We start from the raw sequence: 19,155 nt of genomic DNA, 5'->3' as shown, positions 1-19,155 counted from the left end.
ATATGACTCCAGTGTTGCTGGCTTTTGTGATCTGCCTATAGAAGGAAGAGTCAACTAATGAAACATAATGTGCTTTGAATTATCACAGCAAAATGCTTCGCTTGTGGTGAATTCATTGGTGTGTATGCACGTTGTGTTTCCTCAGATCACGATGACAACCTCATTGCTGCCTGGTTTGTGGCATCCCAAGTTAACACATGTAACTTCGCAGCTGTGAGCTGTGTTACAGCGAAAGGACACAGGGGCTAAAGCCAGCAACTTCTTTCTTTTGTTTTCCTGAAAAGAAAAAAAAAATTGATGCAGAGGTGCTTCTTCAAGTAAGGATCATGAGGTAGCATAACCCAGCTTATTTTATCTGCTTTCATATGGTTCTCCTGACTTAACACTCCTGTCTGTAGCTGAGAGCTTCCAAGAGCTTGCTGAGGAGAGGGTGTTGGCAGTGTTTTGGGAGAAAAGGAAGGATTTTAATTTACAGGAAGGCATTGTGTGGCACTTCAAAGCATCCATTTTCCAGAGAGGGACAGATACAAAGTAGCCACGGAAATTATTTTCCTGATGAGTCTGAACGGTGAAGTGGGAAAAAGGAAGCATATTCCATTGAGGGGTTGTGGTGGAGTTCAATCTTCCCATGTGCCCCAACTGCAGGTGCAGTCTGCCTGTTTGGACATCTAAACCTACTGAAGTCTGTTGAGCTTAAGCACAGAAAAACATACCTGATCCTCCCTCTGAGTTGCAACAGATAAACTGGGTTTTAACCGTAGCAATTGAGAACTGGGGTGATGAGGGTTGGGTTTTGTCTTCCTTTTTTTTTTTAATTAATGTCTTACAACCCAAGTTCTCAGAAAAACCTAGAAGTTCATCTGAGAATCCAAATTAGAGGGCATTTCTGTGTCAAACAGGTATCTGCAGGTGGGTAGGGCTCCTGGCGTGCACAAAGCCCCACATTGCAAGTAGGGGATTTTTGATACCTGCTTTGGGAAGACCAATGCCAGGGAGGCTGGAGAGGGGCTAGGAGGAAGGAAGAGGCCTTCCTGGGGGTGCGGGAGACTTTGAAGTGTGACCCTGAGCAGAACTGCGGTGGGAAGGGTGGGAGAGGAGGTGAGAGGCAACCGGGTGGGCAGCGGGGTGCAGGAGCTGCCGAGGCAGGGAGGTGAAGACAAGGGTCAGGGTGGAGGGCGTGTGGGCAGGGGGTTCCCAGCCCCGGGGACAGCAGTGCCGGGAGCTGGGTGCTCTCCAAACAGGTTGCAACAAGCAGCTGGGGGAAACTGGCTGTGTTTTTTAACAGCTGGTTTGACATAATGAGGGCTGAGCAGCCTCCAAAGCAGCCCTGATCACATGCCTCAGGGGAAGCAGTGGCTGAAATATCAGTTTAGGAATCAGGAGATGAGAATTTTATTCTGTCATCTGCAATTGTTTCAGGAATGGCTTTGCACAAGAAGCTGATATGGTTGTGTCCTGGTTTCTCTACAACTGAAAGGTGTTGCTCGCCTGGATACCCCCATAACTGAATCTCTGAAAGTGGAAGCTTCTCCTCTTCCAGTGTGGTAGAACAAAAACATTAAATTGAAAATGAAATTAAAATATGGCAAGTTCAAAACTGTCAGAGGGAATTCCTTTTTCACATACGCTGATGCAAATCATGGCTAACAGCAGTGACTAAGGTGAAGTGGCGTCAGTGGGAAACAGAATTAAGTGGGGTCTGTTTAGTGCCTATGGAAGTAATAAGCACATACTCATCGAGCCCTGACCCAGGTTTTCTTTTGTAGTTTAAAAATTTTTAATAAAGCATTTTTTGCACGCCTTTTCCTGAGAAAAATGTTGAAATGAATCTTTGCTCATGTAAAATGCATTCACCATATGACTAATGGTTATTTTTAAAGTGCTGAGAGAAGTGTATGCATGTGTGTGTCAAGGAGACAAAGGGAGGGAGTTTTTGTCTATTTGCTGTGGTAATTGTTTATGAATATAGTTGTTTTTTCCAATTATCCTTTCCAGTTTTAATACATTAGCAGTCTTGTCTTCATTTCTGTCGAGATTTGTGTATAAGTGTAGAGATTTATGCTCTCAGATATTTCAGTTAAAAAAGCATATGCTACATCTTAAGCATTGGGGTTTATTCATAAAGTGCCATAGAACTGAGATGGGGAGATTTGTGGAAAAGATGTCACTAAAAGTTAAACCATGGTAATACAAACAGCTATGTGGCCATTCAGCTGACTTCTGGGCCTTGGACTGAAAAGTTACTTCATGTTCAAAAATAAAGGAGGAACTGTGAAAGGCCAGAACTCATGCTAATACCTGAAGGAGAAATTAAACCCAGAGTCAGGGCTGGAGAATTTGACCTACGGCATAGTAGTATGGCTTCATGAGCAGAGATACAGTATGGAAGTGGAGAATTAATTTCTTCTACAAAAGCCAGATTTTGTAATCTTGCTGATGCAAAAACACAGTGGAAAATAGGAGAGGTGGCCTGTGGAGTATAAAGTCATTTGCACTTGGAATAAATGAGTCTACAAGTGAAGTCCTAGTCCCCTGTATGTCAGTAGTAGCAATCCCACAGAATTTACTTGGTCTAAGCTGTACTTGAGGTTTTAATACCTAGTGCCCAGCTGAGGCAACCACGATTGACCTCTGTATCAGGCCCAGTGTAAGTGCCAGATACTTCATCTGTGTGTGTGTTTAACGTGAAAGCAGCTTTTGTTTTACAATTGCTGCTCATGCCATAGCTTGTGGGGACTGGTTTTCATTAGCATACTTAAGTTTTTGTGATTTAACACTATTGCATGATCTGAGTGTTTGAAAATGACTTGAGCAGGCCCTATCCAGAAGCCTGCCATGTGTCTCGGTGCCCTTTCCCAGGGCAGGAGTCATTTCACACTGCTGGCATGACTTGATTTCCTCCAGCAGCACAGCAGGAACAAATCCTCACAGGTCTCAGAGGCTGTGAAAATCTGCAGGGTTTAGCAACCCCTTCCTCATCCACAGAAATAAAGGGTCTCCATTTTTTTCTTCCACAAGGTTAACTGCAGTTCTAATGGAGCAGGGTATTTTAAATTTCTACTATTTGGTTTCGGAGCTGGAGGTCTGTAAATGCTACTGTAAGGCTTCTGCTGTTCAAACATTATTTCATGTTGGCATTTTTATTTGAAGGCCCAACCATGGCCAAGGAAAGGAAACTGCTGTATTTTTCTTTTTGTGTTACATCTCCCAACTGGAATATTTTCAAGCACAATAGAATTGAACATGAGCTTTGAAGAGGGAAAGAGAGGAGAAAAGGGAGTCATCTAGAAGAGGTGATGACTCCAGTGGGGTACTTTGCAGTTTAGTTCTCTGGGGACTGAAAAATGCTTTCAACCAGTGTGATGTTGCAACAGTCCAAAAGAGGAGAGAAAAATCCACGTCTGGTCTAGACCGACCAGAAACTAAAAACAAGGGACACTTTGAATTCTTAGACTCTCACCACAACTGAAAACTGTGTTCAGGCCAAGGAACTGGAAAGTCAGTTTCTTGGGTTAGAGAAATGCTTCCCTGAAGAATCAGAAGCAGCTTTCCATTTTAATTGGTAAAGAAATTATTGTATTCTGAAGCAATGATCCTAATATTTGAACCAGTGCAAAGGTTTGCAGTCAGGGCTATGAAGAGCTTAGTGAGATACTACAGTAAAGCATATTTTTCTGCAACATTTTCTTGCCATTTGGCTCTGTTAGTCTGTCATTTGTCACAAAATGGAAAATTAAGATCCGTCTTCATAATGTACCAAAAAGAAGTCTGACTGCAAGCACAAGTCAGGAAGAGGCATAGGGACAGGAGCTGAGTGGTGTAACCCTAGATCAAGAGATGGTTATGAGAAATCATATTCTGGGGACCTGAGAATCCCCTGACCAGGAGTAATTGAATGTGGTAGTTGTTAAGGAGAGCTTTGAGAAGAAATGTTGAGTAAAAATTATACGGTATGCTTGTTTTAAGAGGGAAGTGTAGTAAATTTCAGGACAAATTTTTAAGTGGCAATAGCACAGGCAAGGCCTGTGCTGTAGGCAAAATAAATTTTCTGAACTAAATGACTCCTCTCAGTCAGCCAGGCTAAGTGTTTGTTTTTGGGGTGAAATATGTATTTCCTTCATTGTGCTTGTATAAGGATAGCTGAAGCCTGAGAGGAGGACTCTAGGGATCTGGTTGTAATGGCTGGTAATAACACCTGCCCTTTATGGGATGAGGGGTGAAGTCTTGCAGAGATTTGCATTGCAGAATAAGGGATGAGATCAGAAAGCCCTTCTTAGATGTGTCAGAGATATGGGAGATGTACTTAGTTTTACAAGAATCAAGAAAATTAGGATTTTTCCCTTAGTCCTTCACTTTTAAAACTGATTTGTCATTACTAGTCTACTTACTGTGGAAGACATTAGGCTAAATAAGTTAATCCCGTGGAGAGCTGCCCTGCAGTCTTCTGGATTAAAATGGTATGTGTCAAGCATTATATTATTTTATGCATAAATTTTAGAACAATATTTTCTTTAAAATTTCTCTGTTAATATACTTGACTCTGGTACAAGTAGTGTGATTCCTACAGCCCATTTTTTGCCAATGTGCAAAGATTCTCTTTAACGTAACAGCACCACAGCACTTTGATAACAAAACATGACAAAAGATAACAAAGATAACAAAATCAGGGGAGTTTGAAGGTGCTAGGCAGTCTGTTCTTGTAGCACCGTGATTTTTTCTTGCAGAACTGCAGTCAAGTAACATACAGACAGACCATTTTCTTCAGATAATTAAAATCCTGTACGTGGGAAGCGAAGGAAGAACATCATATACTTCTGTTCAAGTTTTATAGGTGCTGTGGCCATAAGATGGTTCCAGAAATTCATTCATCAATTCCATCCTTTCCTTTTCTAATGTTTTCTTGTCATCTGATGGCCATTGGAAAGCACAGCTTCATTTTGCTAGTTCATAAGGACGAGATGGTGTGTTGGGAGTGTTCTCTAACATGGATGTGGAGCTTCACAGGGATGACCTGGAACTTTTTTATGTTCCTCCAATGCACACTTAAGTACTTTCCTGGGTAGAGAGCAGCACTACCATACATGCATATGATTCTTGCCTGCAAATATATTTCTCCAGCTCACATGAAATTCTCATCTGAAATTTGTTGCCTGTTTCCTGGAGCATAGGGCAAGCTCTGTTCAGCTCTGGGTTTTTTCTTGGTATTGAGGTTTGAGTAGTGTTCCTTGCTTTGGCTAAATACATTTTAGAAGGCAGCTGCCTATTGCCAAGAAGAGCCCTAATGCAACAATATTTCCATCTAGGATGACTAACGTGCCCAGTGTACATCCAGTGTCACATCCCACTCTGCAAACAAGACCCACTGATGAATTAATTCTCTTCTTGCTTCAAAGAGCAGTCAAAAGATGAAAGTCAAAAAGTCAAAAGTGAAAAACTGGACATATTTCAAAAAACGACATTTTATGAAAAATAGGTCATTCAGCCAGATTGCAAATCACAGATTTTCAAAACTGTGGAATGTCAGGCAGTCCTATTAGAAAAAAATATGTCTTCCCTTGTTTGTTGCATATTTTGCTAGTGATGGAAAGAATGTATTCATAAAGGAAAGACAGTGTTTTAACTCCTACTTAGGATAATGCCAACAGTATTCAATTTGTTTGGTCCGGACTTCTGCCAATATAAATACGATGCATTTGTCCTTGTTCAGTTTGTAGTTCTTGCATAACAGAAGCAGCAAAGTTATTTTGAACAGTTGTAAATATAAAACTGATACAGCGGTTTCTGGTATTTCATAGCTGCAAATATGGAATCTGCTTTTTGTGAAGACACTTGATTTTATTGAATGTGTCATATGCATGGCTGATCCTTCTCATGCACTGAAGGAATGTCAATGTTGATCTAAAACCCCATATAATAACCCACTGACTTCTCATATATCACTGACTCAGTCAATAAAGTATATAATTGTGATGCTAATTAAATTGCGATTTTAAAGCTGTGTCTTTAACAAAGGAATTGTTTGTACCTACCCAGAATTAAAACCAGAGCTATCAGTCTAATTCAGTATAGCTGTCAATACTAAAAACAATACACAGAAGCTGCAACTTCTTAGCTTCAGAGGTGTGGGTCTGAGGAGGTGTAAATCCTCCACCCAAGAAGAATGCACAACATGCTGCCTACTGTTTAATTGGTGCTACATGTATTAGCAGAGCAGAGACCTATAACTACATAAATCCCCCCAAAAATCAGCTATTTAGTAATCTATTTGAGCAGTACCAGTGCTAACTGCCTAAATCTGGCAATCAAAAAATGGCAAAACAGTATTCATCTGAAGAATTAAAACCCTAAGCCAACGTCATGTGCAGTCCTCTCAGATGCAATTATTTATTCTAGTATTCTAGTTAGTCTTGAATGTGCCTGGTATGTTTTTATATGCTGTAAAAGTAAATACAGCATATAAAAGCCCTGGAAAGTCCAAGTAGGTATTAAATAGTCCAGCACTGCAGAAATGCAGGGTCTGATTTTCTGAGATCATCTGTACTCTCTGTGAATACCTGATCCAATTCAGCACATCTGGGCATTTCTTCTACAGGTGCCAGGGAGTTGGCTACATATTCACAGTTGGATACTTACTGCAAGTGGTTGTGGTGGCCTAGGCAAAGACCAGGCATAGAGCAGGCTCATTGGAGCTAGTAGCTGGATAACATTTGAAAATTAGTATTTACACCCAGACAAAAAAACTCCAGGTTTGTAGGGAGAGGTCATGCTCTTATTAGGGCAACTTCTGTAGTTGGGAAAAGCAGACAGGCTTTTAGACAGACAAGACTACTTCTGGTCTAGAGCAGGAGTATTCAAGCTAATACCAAGATGAAAACAATTGCTCTGCTTCTACTTTGTCAAGCACTGTTCAGAGTGTTTGGCCACCTCCTAGAGCCTGGAGAGTCATCAAACTCTTGAGTTTAGAAGAAAAGGTTTTTGGTCCAGTTATCTCAGTCTCTATTAATCCCACATATGGCTCCACCAGCTTCAGTAGAGAAACATCATTATCCAAGCATTTAATAATCATTTCCATTGAGGATTTGTTTATATACAGTAAAAAGCAGGGTGGCCTTAGTGGGCAGGACTCGAGGCTGAAACTCTGAAGCCCACTCTATCTTCCCTAAGCTGCTGGTCTGCTCAGTGTTCTGCAGTGAGTGGGCCTGTCTGTCAGCTTCTGTGTGGTAACTGGGCATAACAAAACTGCAAACTCCTTGCAAAGTCCTTTTATATCTACAAAGGAGAAGTGTTGCACACACCTATACACTTCTTCATTACTAGCTCTTTTTCATGTGGTTCGTTTAATAGACATTTGAGTTCTGATAGTGTTACACCCTGTCCTATTCTGAACAGGGTGTAACACTACTACTGGTGCTGCTAGCATCTCTGTGTTTGCCAAATGTGACTAGAAGACTCCTACTATCGTGATGTAAGCAGTTAAAAAGTTATTTCTCTAAACTTCCTAATATCAGATATGCTCTTATAAGGGAAAGGCTATGTATGTTCAGGAACTACACAAGTTTCTTCATCTCCCTGGACAATTACTGCAACTGGAGTGGGCACATGTGGAAATGAATAACTGTGTAGATGTTCACAGATTCTCTAGTAAATGTACAATAAATTCTATCTTCGTCACATGTAAATAAAACTCAGGAAAATGAAGGCTGAAGCATTTCCCGTTATTCTTAATGTATGTGTATGTGCAGTCAAATGTGCAAATGCATAACCATACTTAGGCACAAAAGCAAATGTATGTACTGTGAACATCTGTAAGGATGTGTACATTGGCATTAAATAGTGTGCAGTATATATATATAAAAGTTATGGCAAATAAGCATTTAGGTTGCAGAGCCAAGCAACACTGGGTAGTCCAGAATGCAGGTTTCTTGGTCATTCTTAATTAGCCCTCTTGAATATGTAGGATGATACAGTTTTAATTGCATGATAACATACAGGGCTTTTTTCTTAAACAGATTCTTGCTTCAGCCAGTCAATAGGGGGCAGTTTTTTAACCTTTCTGGTTTTTATCTTATTCCATTCAGTGCTCTGGCCTCAGATCTCATGTTAGTGCACATGATCAAAGTATTACACTGAACACAATAAAAACATGAATCCATTTCCAAGGTTTAGTTTTGCTGTTGCTTCCCCAACAGCATCTTACTAAGCCACAAATCCTGATGACCATATCTCTGCAAAACATCTGTGCAGGGTAAAAATTCTAATTTTTTTACAAGATTATTGCCATCTTGCAAAAGCACTTAATCACAGGGGGAGAAAGGACAAAAATGTCAGAATGATAACTTTCAGTGAAAGCTGAAAGAGGGAGCTGTGGGAGCCTTTGCATGTGTAGAATTTCCCTAAGACTTTCTCCACTCAAAGCACAGGGCCAGTTGGCTTCAGCTCTCAGCACTTCTGCATTTCAGGCCCCAGGTGTCTCTTGCTGAGCACCCAGAAAATGAAGCCAACCACTCAAGAGGGAGGAAATTCCAGAATTATGTCATCATGCCTACACGTGGGGAGGGGAAAGGAGCTAATCGTGCCCAGGCAATCCAAATTCTGGCATTTGCTAACATTTTAGCATTTGGCTCACAACCCTATCATTCTTTTAGCTGAGTTTCTCTGTGTTTGTGTATACATTTCTCTCTAAATAAATAAGGACACCTAAATTGTCTAATCTGCTAAAAACTCTTGCACTGCCTTCTCAGTAAAATGAATTTATTTATGTTTGTGCCCTTGGAAAAAGGCACAGCATGTGTTTTAATAACCTTTACTTACTTCCATTCATTCCTACTCTGCATTAGAAGCAGGAAAGGGCTATAGGCAAGCAAATAATTTGATGCCCAAAATGAGGGAGATCAAGGACTTCTAGAGAACAGGGATAAATTTGCTTCCCTTCAATCTGAAAACCTGCTACTAAATCTCAGGTTCTAAATTTGCTACATCATCCCTATCCATTACCAAATTGGAAGTGAAGCATTAAAAAAGCATTGCAAGAAGCCTTAAAAATCAGTTGAATATTGGTTTAGTTTTTGTTTGCTGCCTGGAAATTTTCTCAAACCCTTCACCTTCTGAGACTTTCCTGCACAAGCTGGCAGGTTGGAAACAGGTTAAAAATGGAAGCTGAAATCCATATGTAAACAGCTGGTTCCAAGAGCTGGTGCTTTAGGGAATGAAAACTTTTAATGCAAGACTCACAAAACTTTTGTGGGAGCTGGTTTTATTAGTATCTGCCATAAGTGTGTCTGTGTGTACGTATCTGTACACTGTATGATCCTATCTGTGTGTGCATGGTACTTGAGGTTAGCAGAGTGTTCACTCCCTGCTGTGCCAGGCACTCACACTTCTCACCCATTCTTTGAAACTGGGAGTGCCTCTCTCTTCCATACATCCCCATCTCCACTAGCACCAATGGCAGAAGGACCTTTTTTTACCCCTCCTGTGTGTGTTCAGCAGGAGAGCTCTTCTTGCTGACTCTCTGCTGACTGTGTTGGATGTTATCTGTCTTTCAGCCAGTGGACAGAGCAATGTGTTTACCCTGCCAAACTGAACTGCCCTGGCTTGCTCTCTAAAAGTTCTTCTTTAGTCCTTCTGTGTAGGGGTACCTAGAGAAATGTAGGCACCAAAGGGAGGCATCGTGAGTACCCTACCGTTTTTCCACTTCAAGTTCCATGGTCTGAAAAATCCCTGATAAAGGAGTGGCATTTGTTAGTAGTGCTTTTAATTCTGGAAATGCTTCCTCATCCATGCTGGATTCCTCCTCTCTTTCAAGCTTGTGAAGCACATGGTTATCCCTCCTCCCTGGTGGCTGGGGAGATGAGCTTTCTCTTTCTCCCCACTGCAGTCACTAGCAGTAAGGGGAGTGATGGCAGATTTTATGCCAAGATTTCCTAATTTTTCCAAAAGGGAAAAGCATATCTGTCCATGCTGCGACACTGCCTTATAGTATGTGGCTAGGCCATGATCTCTTCCCAAGATACCACAGAATCACAAGAGTCACAGAATATTCTGAGTTGGAAGGGACCCACAAAGATCATCAAGTCCAACTCCTAAGTGAATGGCCTATATGGCAGCTAGCAGCATGTCCCCTCTGGGCTTCTGGGAGAAGTGCTAGGGTAGGCCATGTGGTGGGAATAGTATGGTGTCTATTACGTTATTGAAAACAAAATACAGCTGCATGTTCCTGTTGGTGGAATGCAACCTGTCAGCACCACCATCTCACAAGAAGCCAGGACTGATTGCAGCCAGCCTTCACAGGAGAGGGTGCCAGTTACCAGCCAGCTGGAGAGTAGTGATATGTTTCCCCCATTAAGATGGCAGGTTAGAGCAGGAAGTGTGCCTGGAGAAGCACCATGACACGAGGAACTGTATGGTGACAGCAGGTTTGCTCAGAAAGCCCCAGAGGAACTGCAGTGTTTTTCCTGATGGCTGAAAGCCCCAGGGCCAGGACAACATGCACTCTCTCATGCCATGGACCAATACAGGGCACCAGTGATGCTTGATATGCCTTGCTATGCCAAGGTGGTTTGTCAAGGTCCAAAATAAGTGCAGCATAATTCCTCCATAGCCCATGGATTTACTCATCCTAATTGTTAAATACTTTCAGGCTATTTTCAGTCCTTGTAGTTCACGGAATCTGGAAAGTTGTGTGTCTTGATCCTCTCAAGAATGTGAGTGGGTTGGGTGCCAGCCCTGGGCACCGGGAATATGTATCACATTGCTGTAGCTGGTAACAAGTAATGAGGGCTGGGTAGACTTTGAGCCATTTTGGTTCATCACTGTCTTTCCAGCTCTGCTTGTATTATGTTTTGGTCTGGGCAATTAGAACCCTTGTAACGTCAGAGAAACATCAAGGAGTGAATGGTTTGCCCTTAAAATAAGAACATGTGGGTGTGGGGAGGGAGGGGGAGGGGGGGATGCATTTGCATAGGTCAGGAAAGGTCATTAAAACATCTGGCGGTAGTAACTGACATGTGTCAAATTTTAGTGTTCATTAAATTCGTATTAATGCGAGAATGGTTCCTAAGCTCCAAATGCCACTTTTGGTTGCTGTGTTCCCCCAGTTGATGGTGATGACTTTTCAGAACTGTGCCATGCTTGTTTCCTTGCTAGTGGCATCTGACCTGAGGTCAGATTTCTGTTTAACCTATTCCTGTAGGTCAAAAGACAAATTAATCTGGTGAGAATTGAATTGGAAATGAGTTGTCTGGATAGCAGGTGTCCCAGCTGTGGAATAGCTGCCAGGCTAAAGATGTTTGTATCTGTCCTCATGCCATCTGAGAAGTCATATCCGAGGTCAGGGAGATATTCAGTTGACATCTGAGATGGGAAGTTATGGGGAACAGAAGTGGCAGGTGCCCTGTGCGAGCAGATTATCTTGCAGTCGGGGGGAAATGTCTGAGAGTGCCATTCTGAGCATAAATGCAGATGTTCCATGTATTGGGCACTTTGCTTTACCTGGGTTTACTACCAGTTTATAATTCTAAAGAAGTCATAGAATTTCCAGGCCCCTTAAAGAGGAGAATCTCACAAATCTTTTTCTTCATTTTTTTTTCAGAGGATGAAGACGATGAAGAGATGGTGGAGCCAAAAGCACAGGATGACTTAGAGGCAGAAAATCAGGACCAGAAGCAGGAAGTGAAAGAAGGTACTTTAAAAAGTGAACAGCATGGTATTAGATGTTTAAAGGACTGGATCTTGCCAGTAGTTACTCTCATAAGTAGTTTCCATTATTGAGAGCACTGAAATTGAAACAATCACCAGTTTCATTGATTCAAAACCATATGAGTAGCATAAAAGCAGAAAATTGTATCCCAGTGACCCAGCTGGTAGGCCTGAGAAGATTGCAAAATACATGAGACTTGAACTGTTTAGAAGAAGCTACATGTCTTTATACCTTGAAAACAAAGTAGAGATTCTTGGATCCCAGTACTGGTACTAATTTGTCCTCTGGCTCAAATACCCTGCTTACGTGAAAGGTTTAAAATGGGAATGCCAGGCATTCCAGCAGCTCTATAAAGTTTGTTGGTCTTCAAAGGTACTTGGAGCCCATAACTGTCTGCCTGCTTGAGAGGAACAAACTTAAACCCTAGTGGTAGTCAGGAATCTTCCCGAAGAAAATAATTTCACTTGAAAAATGTTAAATGTCAAAATCAAAATGTTTTGTGGGAACAGCCTCAAGGAACTTAAAAAAACCCCTGAAGCCAGACAGGTCCAGCCCTTCTGTCCATTACTCTGTATTGAGATATTCTGCATGGTTACAAAAATTCAGGTTACTACTTGCTTCTGGTGCAGACAAGAGACACTTGCTCAAGTCACTGGATGTCGTAGATATGCTTGGTGTCTCTTTCCCTTTTCTTGGACCTGTCCTAGCTTTCAAATTAGAAGGAGGATGTGAAATTTGGTCTTCCTCATCTAGAAATTTACAAGACTATTGGCTATTCTAATGTATCAATGCCTTCAACAGTCAATGCTCACCCCTGTGTTGAGTAGAGAAAAAGAACTGGAATAGCAGCAGCTCCAGGGTGGAAGGAAATGGGTGTCTTCTCCAGCATTTCTTACTTTGTACAGCCAGGACTGCTCAAATTCTGTTTAGCCTCTTCAAAGGTAGTTTACTTCTTCAGGTAGGGCCTAAGTAATTTCTTGCTATGGTGGTCATTACCAGAGTAATTTTGTGAGCTTGGTTTTTCCCAAGATAATCTCACTAGGGGAAAAGTATGGAATCGTTTTACATAGAAGCCCATGAAATCTTTAACTGGGAATACAGCAGCAGATGCTTATTTCTCATCCAGGGGAGACTGGTACCTTTCATCAGTATCAAAAAAAAAAAAAAAGTCTGGTACACAATGCCCACATTTGCTGTCCTCACCCACTGAAGTGAGTTGCAGTACCAACCATACCATTTTGATTACAAATTGATCTTCCTTCCCTCTTAAGAGCATCATAGAAATCACCCGTGCCATAAGTCCTGCAGTGTGCAGTGCTCATTTGGGTCCTTGTAGAAATATAGAGAGAGAAAGTCACCCCCCACTGCTTCTCATCATTCTGCTTCTCCCATTGGCCCCAGCCACTGATGCCATGGGCAGAGGGGAGCAGTGGAGACAGCAGGAACAGGAGTCAGGCAGGTCTGCAAAGGCAGAACTGAGGACATGAGCAAGAAATGTGGCAACAGAAAAACTTCATTTTTCATGAAAATTACCCTTCTTTCCAAAACTGTGAGGTCAACTTGCATATGGGCTTTTGCAGTCACTGGCCTAACACAGTATCTCTTTTACTAATGGCAACGGAAAGCCATAAAAACCTCTGCCACTGCACCCCATGCATAAGCACTGTCCTGAGCTGCTGAATGTCCCTGTAGTATTCAACTTACAGCTTATCCCACACCCATTTATTCCCACAGAAAAGTGATGCTAATGCTTATACATGGGGAGAAAGCACAAACTCCTGCAAGAGGAGAAGAAGAAAAAAATCAAAATACAAACCTGAACTGATTTATTTCACTTTTTAATGGGATTTCAAGTTAGCCTTTTATGTACGTTACTCACCAACCACCACTGCCAACATCTTTTGTTTCTTTGCCGTGTTTTAGTTAGATGGCAGTGCTCCCCTTCCCTGCCTAGCAGACCCTCAGGAGCAGTAGATCATCTGGGCTGGTCTCAGGCACACAAGCTGCAGACTGTAAAATCAAGGCACAGCTTGCTTTAGCAGAACTGGCTTTGTGAGGTGCTAACATTTGATTGGGCTCAAGGAAGAAGAAAACTTGGTCATTGCCTGATAGAAAGTGAACTTGACCTGCAGTATGTGTTGTGGTGGATAAAACAGTGGCATGCTGGTGACAGGCATTAAATGCTGTGAATCAAATGAAGCCATCATTCCCAAACTGACATGGAATGGAGTCCCATTTTTTAGTGTTTGGTTTCATTCTCTCCCTGTTGGCTTTAGCCCTTTTGCCTACAAAATCCCGTTTTCCTCTCTGTTGTAATCACCCTTCTCATGTTCTGAGCAACATTCAGAGTTTGAAGCCATCGTTTGTGTTTCATGGAAGTGATTAAAACCACGTTACAAGTCAAACAGGAGTTTAGAAGAACATTTCCTGTCGGTGCTGCACTCTGTGTGCCTACTCAGAATTAATAGCTTTTCTGCAAATTAGCACATAATGGGTTAAAAGCATGTTTATGTTGGCATTAAGTACTCTGGCTTCTTTTTCTCTGCAAGGCAAGACAATATTTTGCAAACTTTTTAAAGAATCTCTAATAGACATTATAGTGGCGCCATTCACACTGCTATATAGTAGTTAAGGCTGTGTCAGCACTTCCATTATGAATCCTGTTTTTCAGGGATTTATAACCCAGCCGTAAAAATTTGCTCTGGGCTGAAATTTGGTTTCAGCTCAAGGAGCACATTTTTTAACAGATTAAAAAAAATCAGCGTGGCCTTTTTTGAGTTATAGGAGTGTTAAGAAAAAATCCATGGGAGAGAGAAGTGCAGGGAGAGAAAGGCAGACCACTTTTTCATGAATATAACTCAAAAATAGTTCGGGATAAAAACTACAGGTTGGATCCAGTCTGTTCAGTCTCCCTCTCTCCAAGCCAACAGGACAAGAGTGCTCTATTTTTATAATGGTATTTTAAGAGGAAACGTGATTTTTTTTTTTTTCAACATGGTTTATAGGTAGTTCAATTTAATTCTACAGACATTTATTGCATGCTTAATTTCCTCATCTTCTCCCCGCACACCCCAGAGTTGCTCTATGGGGTTTGGTGGGATTATTCAGCAGTCATGGGTGTTGGCAGGGTCTGACCCTGGTTCTGAACATGTCTCAGCATCACTGTAAGACACACAGTGCACCTGCTCTGAGGCAGCCTGTCTGGCACAGCACCTCTTGCAGACCTTTACTGCCATGGAGGTTCAAAGGGCAGAGCAACAGCTTAAGCCCCCCAAAGTGGAGTGGGAGATGAAGAACTGACTTGTTGACCCCTTGAAGTGTATGAAGCCTTGGGACCACCTTGTGCCTCTTCTGTGAGGCTGCCTCTTGCCACCCATGTCTCAGGTGCATGTTCTCCCCATTATTTTTGAAAGAACTGAGTGTGGGATACCTGACGGTGAACTGGGCTGGGCTCTGCCTGTTCCCAGCCTCTCCTGACCACATAAACAAGAGACTGGTCCCAAACTGTGGCATCAAGTGGGATGGGGCTTTCCACCACCAGAGAGCTCTGGAACTCCACCTAAGCCTCCTCTTTGTGTCAGTAGAAACCACATGAACAACGGAATGGGCTAGGTCTTGAAAGTGGGCCTCAGCCTGCATTTATCTGAAGCCATGGGAATACCCACAGAAACTTGCATGAAGGGCTGTGATGGGAAAGGCTGGGATCTGCAGCTCCAAAGACCTGCTGTGCCTCACTCTTGCCCTGGCCCGGTGCATGGGGCTCAGGTGTCCACAGAGCAGGCTGGGCTGGTGGGGATGGTTTCGCTCTCAACAGCTCAGGCATCAGTATTGGAAAAGCAAGACACATTGTGGTGAGGTTTGTCGTGGCCAGAAATGCCATGGTTTCACTGCCGCCAACACCACAGTGAGCTCAGGTGTGCTGACCCGTCCTTACAGCCAGCTCGGGCATGCTCAGGGATGGTGTCCAGCATGGCCCCTGGAGAAGCACAGTCAGTGGGAACAGCCCTGCCTGGAACAGATTCAAATCTAAGGCTCTGCAACTTGCTACTCCAGAATCAAAAAATCCCTGAAAAAAGCTTGAAATCTTCCTTTTTATGTTTATGCCATGAAGGGACTTGCCAGCACAACAAACACATGCCATATATCAAGCCATGGTATGGCACACGGCAAGCAGGATATGGCATGTATCAAGCCTGACATGAAAGTGCAAAGCACTAGAAAAACGGGAGGATCACAAGGTATCAGCAGGCAAGGACTGAAAGCTGCTGAGAGCCACTTCAGACCTTGCAGTTCTCACCCTGTACCTTTCAGCCATCCTCCCTCGTCAGCACGTCTAAAGTTTACATGGATTTAAATAGATGCTGAAAGAAATAATACAGCTCTTAAGGGGTTTTAATAATCTCCTTCTGTCTCTCATTATATCTCTGGGTTGATAGCAATGCTGCTTCCTGCTTTACTGTTTTTATTAGTTTGCCCTTTCTTTCGTTCACTTACTCCTTTTGGTGTTTTTCTTTTGGTTTGGTTTTTTTTCCTTTAACGGACTTCATTTCTCTTGTCAGGTTTTTAGAATTTCTGCAATTCCAGGAGAATCTTTTTTATATTTATTTAAATGTGGGGTTTTGTTTTGTTTTTGTTTTGGTTTTTTTTGGTTTTTTTTTTTTAATATATATTTTTAAGGTTTTTTTAGCTCTCTTGGGAGAAGACTCAAATCCTGGTACTTGAATATTTGTAAATTTGATCCTGCACTGTTACCCACCTATTTATGTTGTATTTACGACAAACATGCTTCTGCTGAATAAGAACGAGTCTGCAGCAATTTTATTAAAGATTCAAGAAGATGTTTTAATATAATTTTTTGTTTCTTTCTGTTTTGTCCAAAGAAATTTATGGACAAAGGACCTGATGTGAAATATGGTATTTCTGAGGATTATGTTAAGTCACATGAAATGATAAAATGTTCCTATTTTTTGTAAATAAGTCTTGAATAAATTGGTTGTGTTCACATCATGTTCAATTATTGTTTCATATTCTAGACCTTCCTGTTCCAGCACAAGTATATAATATCTTTCATTACAGATACACCTCACAATTTCTTTCCCTGTGGTGTCCTCTGTGCATATATTGCTCTGTACAGCAATTTAATTTTAAATGTAAATTCCATTTTATTTTGTACAGTATTATACATCAGCATGAACACAGGGCTTCTTTGATACATGTTGTTGACATCATAGCCCCAGAGCCACTTGGAGAGCAGGCTGCTGGTGGGTGCAGGATCCCATCGACGTCTTGGTGTGTTCGTGGACAGATGGGATGCTTGCTGGTCCTGTTAGGCAGGACTTGGTGGCTGCACCATGGGTCCTGCTGCCATGAGCTGTGCAGGGCCACAGATGGGTTCAGCTCCTCCAGGTGGGATCAGAGCACAGGCACAACAGTTCCTTAGGAAGCTGTGGTGTCAAAACGAGCAAACTATGGAGCTTCCTTTGCAGGAGTTCTCATTGCACTCCAGGCAATAAGCGTGTAACATTTAGCAGCGGTAAACTACACACTGCACTGGGCTTTGTTCAGCACAGAAGGTTAGATGTGGTTGGTTTGGGTTTTATGCCAGGGAGAGCAGATACTTGATGACAAATGTTGTATTCTTGCAGGGAATTTCTGAAAATATTGTCATATCACATAGGTCTCTGTGACAAAACAAAACAAAAAACCTCTTTGATCAGCTACTTAAGTTTCTCAGTTTTCCTTGAAGAGAGCCTGTGTCTCTTGAAAGCTGAGATCAAAGTCACTGTAAGCTCCCAGATCGGAAGAAAAATTGCAGAAAATTACATGGATTCTTTTTATTTTATTTGAGGTAATGGACAGACAGAGAGAAGGAACAAGGAGAAAATTGAAATGGCTCTGAAAGATAAATGGTTAGAAAACCTCCGTATTTGAAAGAGCAAACCTGTCTGTTTGGGGCTTTTTGCTTATATTTCATGTATTTACAGTAGTTATAGCAATGTTTTAGACTGGAAAAAGTAATGATGTTAACATTCTTGTAAGAAGAGATTGCCTCAAATAAAACTTCAGAGGCAGCCGAATGAAAGAAGAAAATAAGGCTAAAATATGAAGCTTAATTTTGCCAGGGGGCATCTGGTGTGTCAGTCAGATGAATGAGGTAAGCTGATTTATGCCCTAAAAACTTTAGCCAAGGTGTTCCTGATGGTTTAATAGACTGCTGGCCTCCCACAGATCATTGCTAACTGCAAGGGAGATTTTGCTGAGGTAGAACTACAATCATGTGTGCCACCATTGCTTGTGAGCACTCCACAGCTCCCAAGTTGTTTATTTTTTGCCTTTCCATTTCTATTGATTTTGGGTTGTATTTGCTTTGCAGTTATAGTCAGCAAATGGCTGAGTAATAAATTTATATTCCAAGCTGTAGAGAGGATTTGATTTAGAAAATAATTTTTACCATTTGGAGCAGCTTTAAATGAGTTTTCCAGTTGCCTTTGCAGTTATTTTCCCCCTCTTTATGCCATTTTGCTGCATTGTCATGCTTGTTGTCTTTGATTCTCAGAAAGCAGTGCTTTAGTGGTGACGATGGGATATTGCCTCATTACAGGCTTCCTTGCCAGATGAGTTCCCTCAGTGCCAATTACTATTCAGCAGTAGATGCTGCAATAGGTCAAGCTGTACTTTTTGCTAGTCATTCTTTTCCTTCCACATGCTTTGCTTCTGTGTAAAGCATTTAGGGGCAAATCGTGCTCCTGCTTGGTAATTGTCGCTCTGCTACTCAGGGGGACCATGTGGGGGGATGCAGATATTCTCTGGATGTGTGGAGCTCCACAGGAACCACTAACCTGCTTGGTAGGAAACATAGGGCCAAGGCCACAGGAGATCATCAAAGGCTAGCGTTTCTAACTTCTTAGCTGCTCGGTCTCCTGAGGGCCAAATTGCTCCTCCTACCCTCTCTGTTTAGCAGAGATTTTGTCTTTCAGAGCTAACACTTTGACCGCTTGAGGCAAACTTGAGGCAAAGTGTGGTGATAGCAGCCTCTCCCAACCGCAGCAACTCTGAGAGCAGGGGGAGCTGAGTACTGCAGGAGTGATGACCATGACACTCCTCCTGCCTGCTGCTGTGCCTTCCCATCCGTTCCTGCCCTGGGGCCTGGTCGTGTCATTGTACTCGGGCACTGGAGTGCATGAATCCAGTGCGAAGCACAGGAAAATCAGATGGTTAGCAGGGGCCACATCTCCCTGATCACTGAAAGCAACTGTGTGGCACGGCAGAGAAACTAGAAAATCATTTTGAGTTGCAGCTTGAAACTGTGTCACTCACTGTTTAATTAAACATTGAGATATGTATGACAGGGCTGGGAGTTAAACTTCACTGTATAGTGGGTGTTCTCTGAACTGCTGAATTCCCTTTTTGGCTGCTGATGTTTTAACCCAGTATGGCCTAGGGAGACTGCAATTTCA

At 42.2% G+C, this 19,155-nt stretch overlaps 1 protein-coding gene across 7 annotated transcripts in view; it reads left to right on the top strand.

The window, feature by feature from the left end:
* DYNC1I1 (dynein cytoplasmic 1 intermediate chain 1) overlaps positions 1-19,155 on the top strand; it is a 187,491-nt gene that overhangs the window by 91,984 nt on the left and 76,352 nt on the right. For all 7 annotated transcript variants that reach the window (XM_039549986.1, XM_039549984.1, XM_039549989.1 and 4 more), the window contains one exon: positions 11,591-11,680. In XM_039549986.1, the coding sequence (XP_039405920.1) occupies positions 11,591-11,680 (90 nt within the window). The remainder of the gene's footprint in view (positions 1-11,590; positions 11,681-19,155) is intronic.

This window comes from Corvus cornix, chromosome 2 (assembly GCF_000738735.6).
Source record: "Corvus cornix cornix isolate S_Up_H32 chromosome 2, ASM73873v5, whole genome shotgun sequence".
In the NCBI taxonomy this organism is placed as follows: Eukaryota; Metazoa; Chordata; class Aves; order Passeriformes; family Corvidae; genus Corvus; species Corvus cornix.
This window is presented reverse-complemented; position numbering and strand designations above follow the sequence as displayed.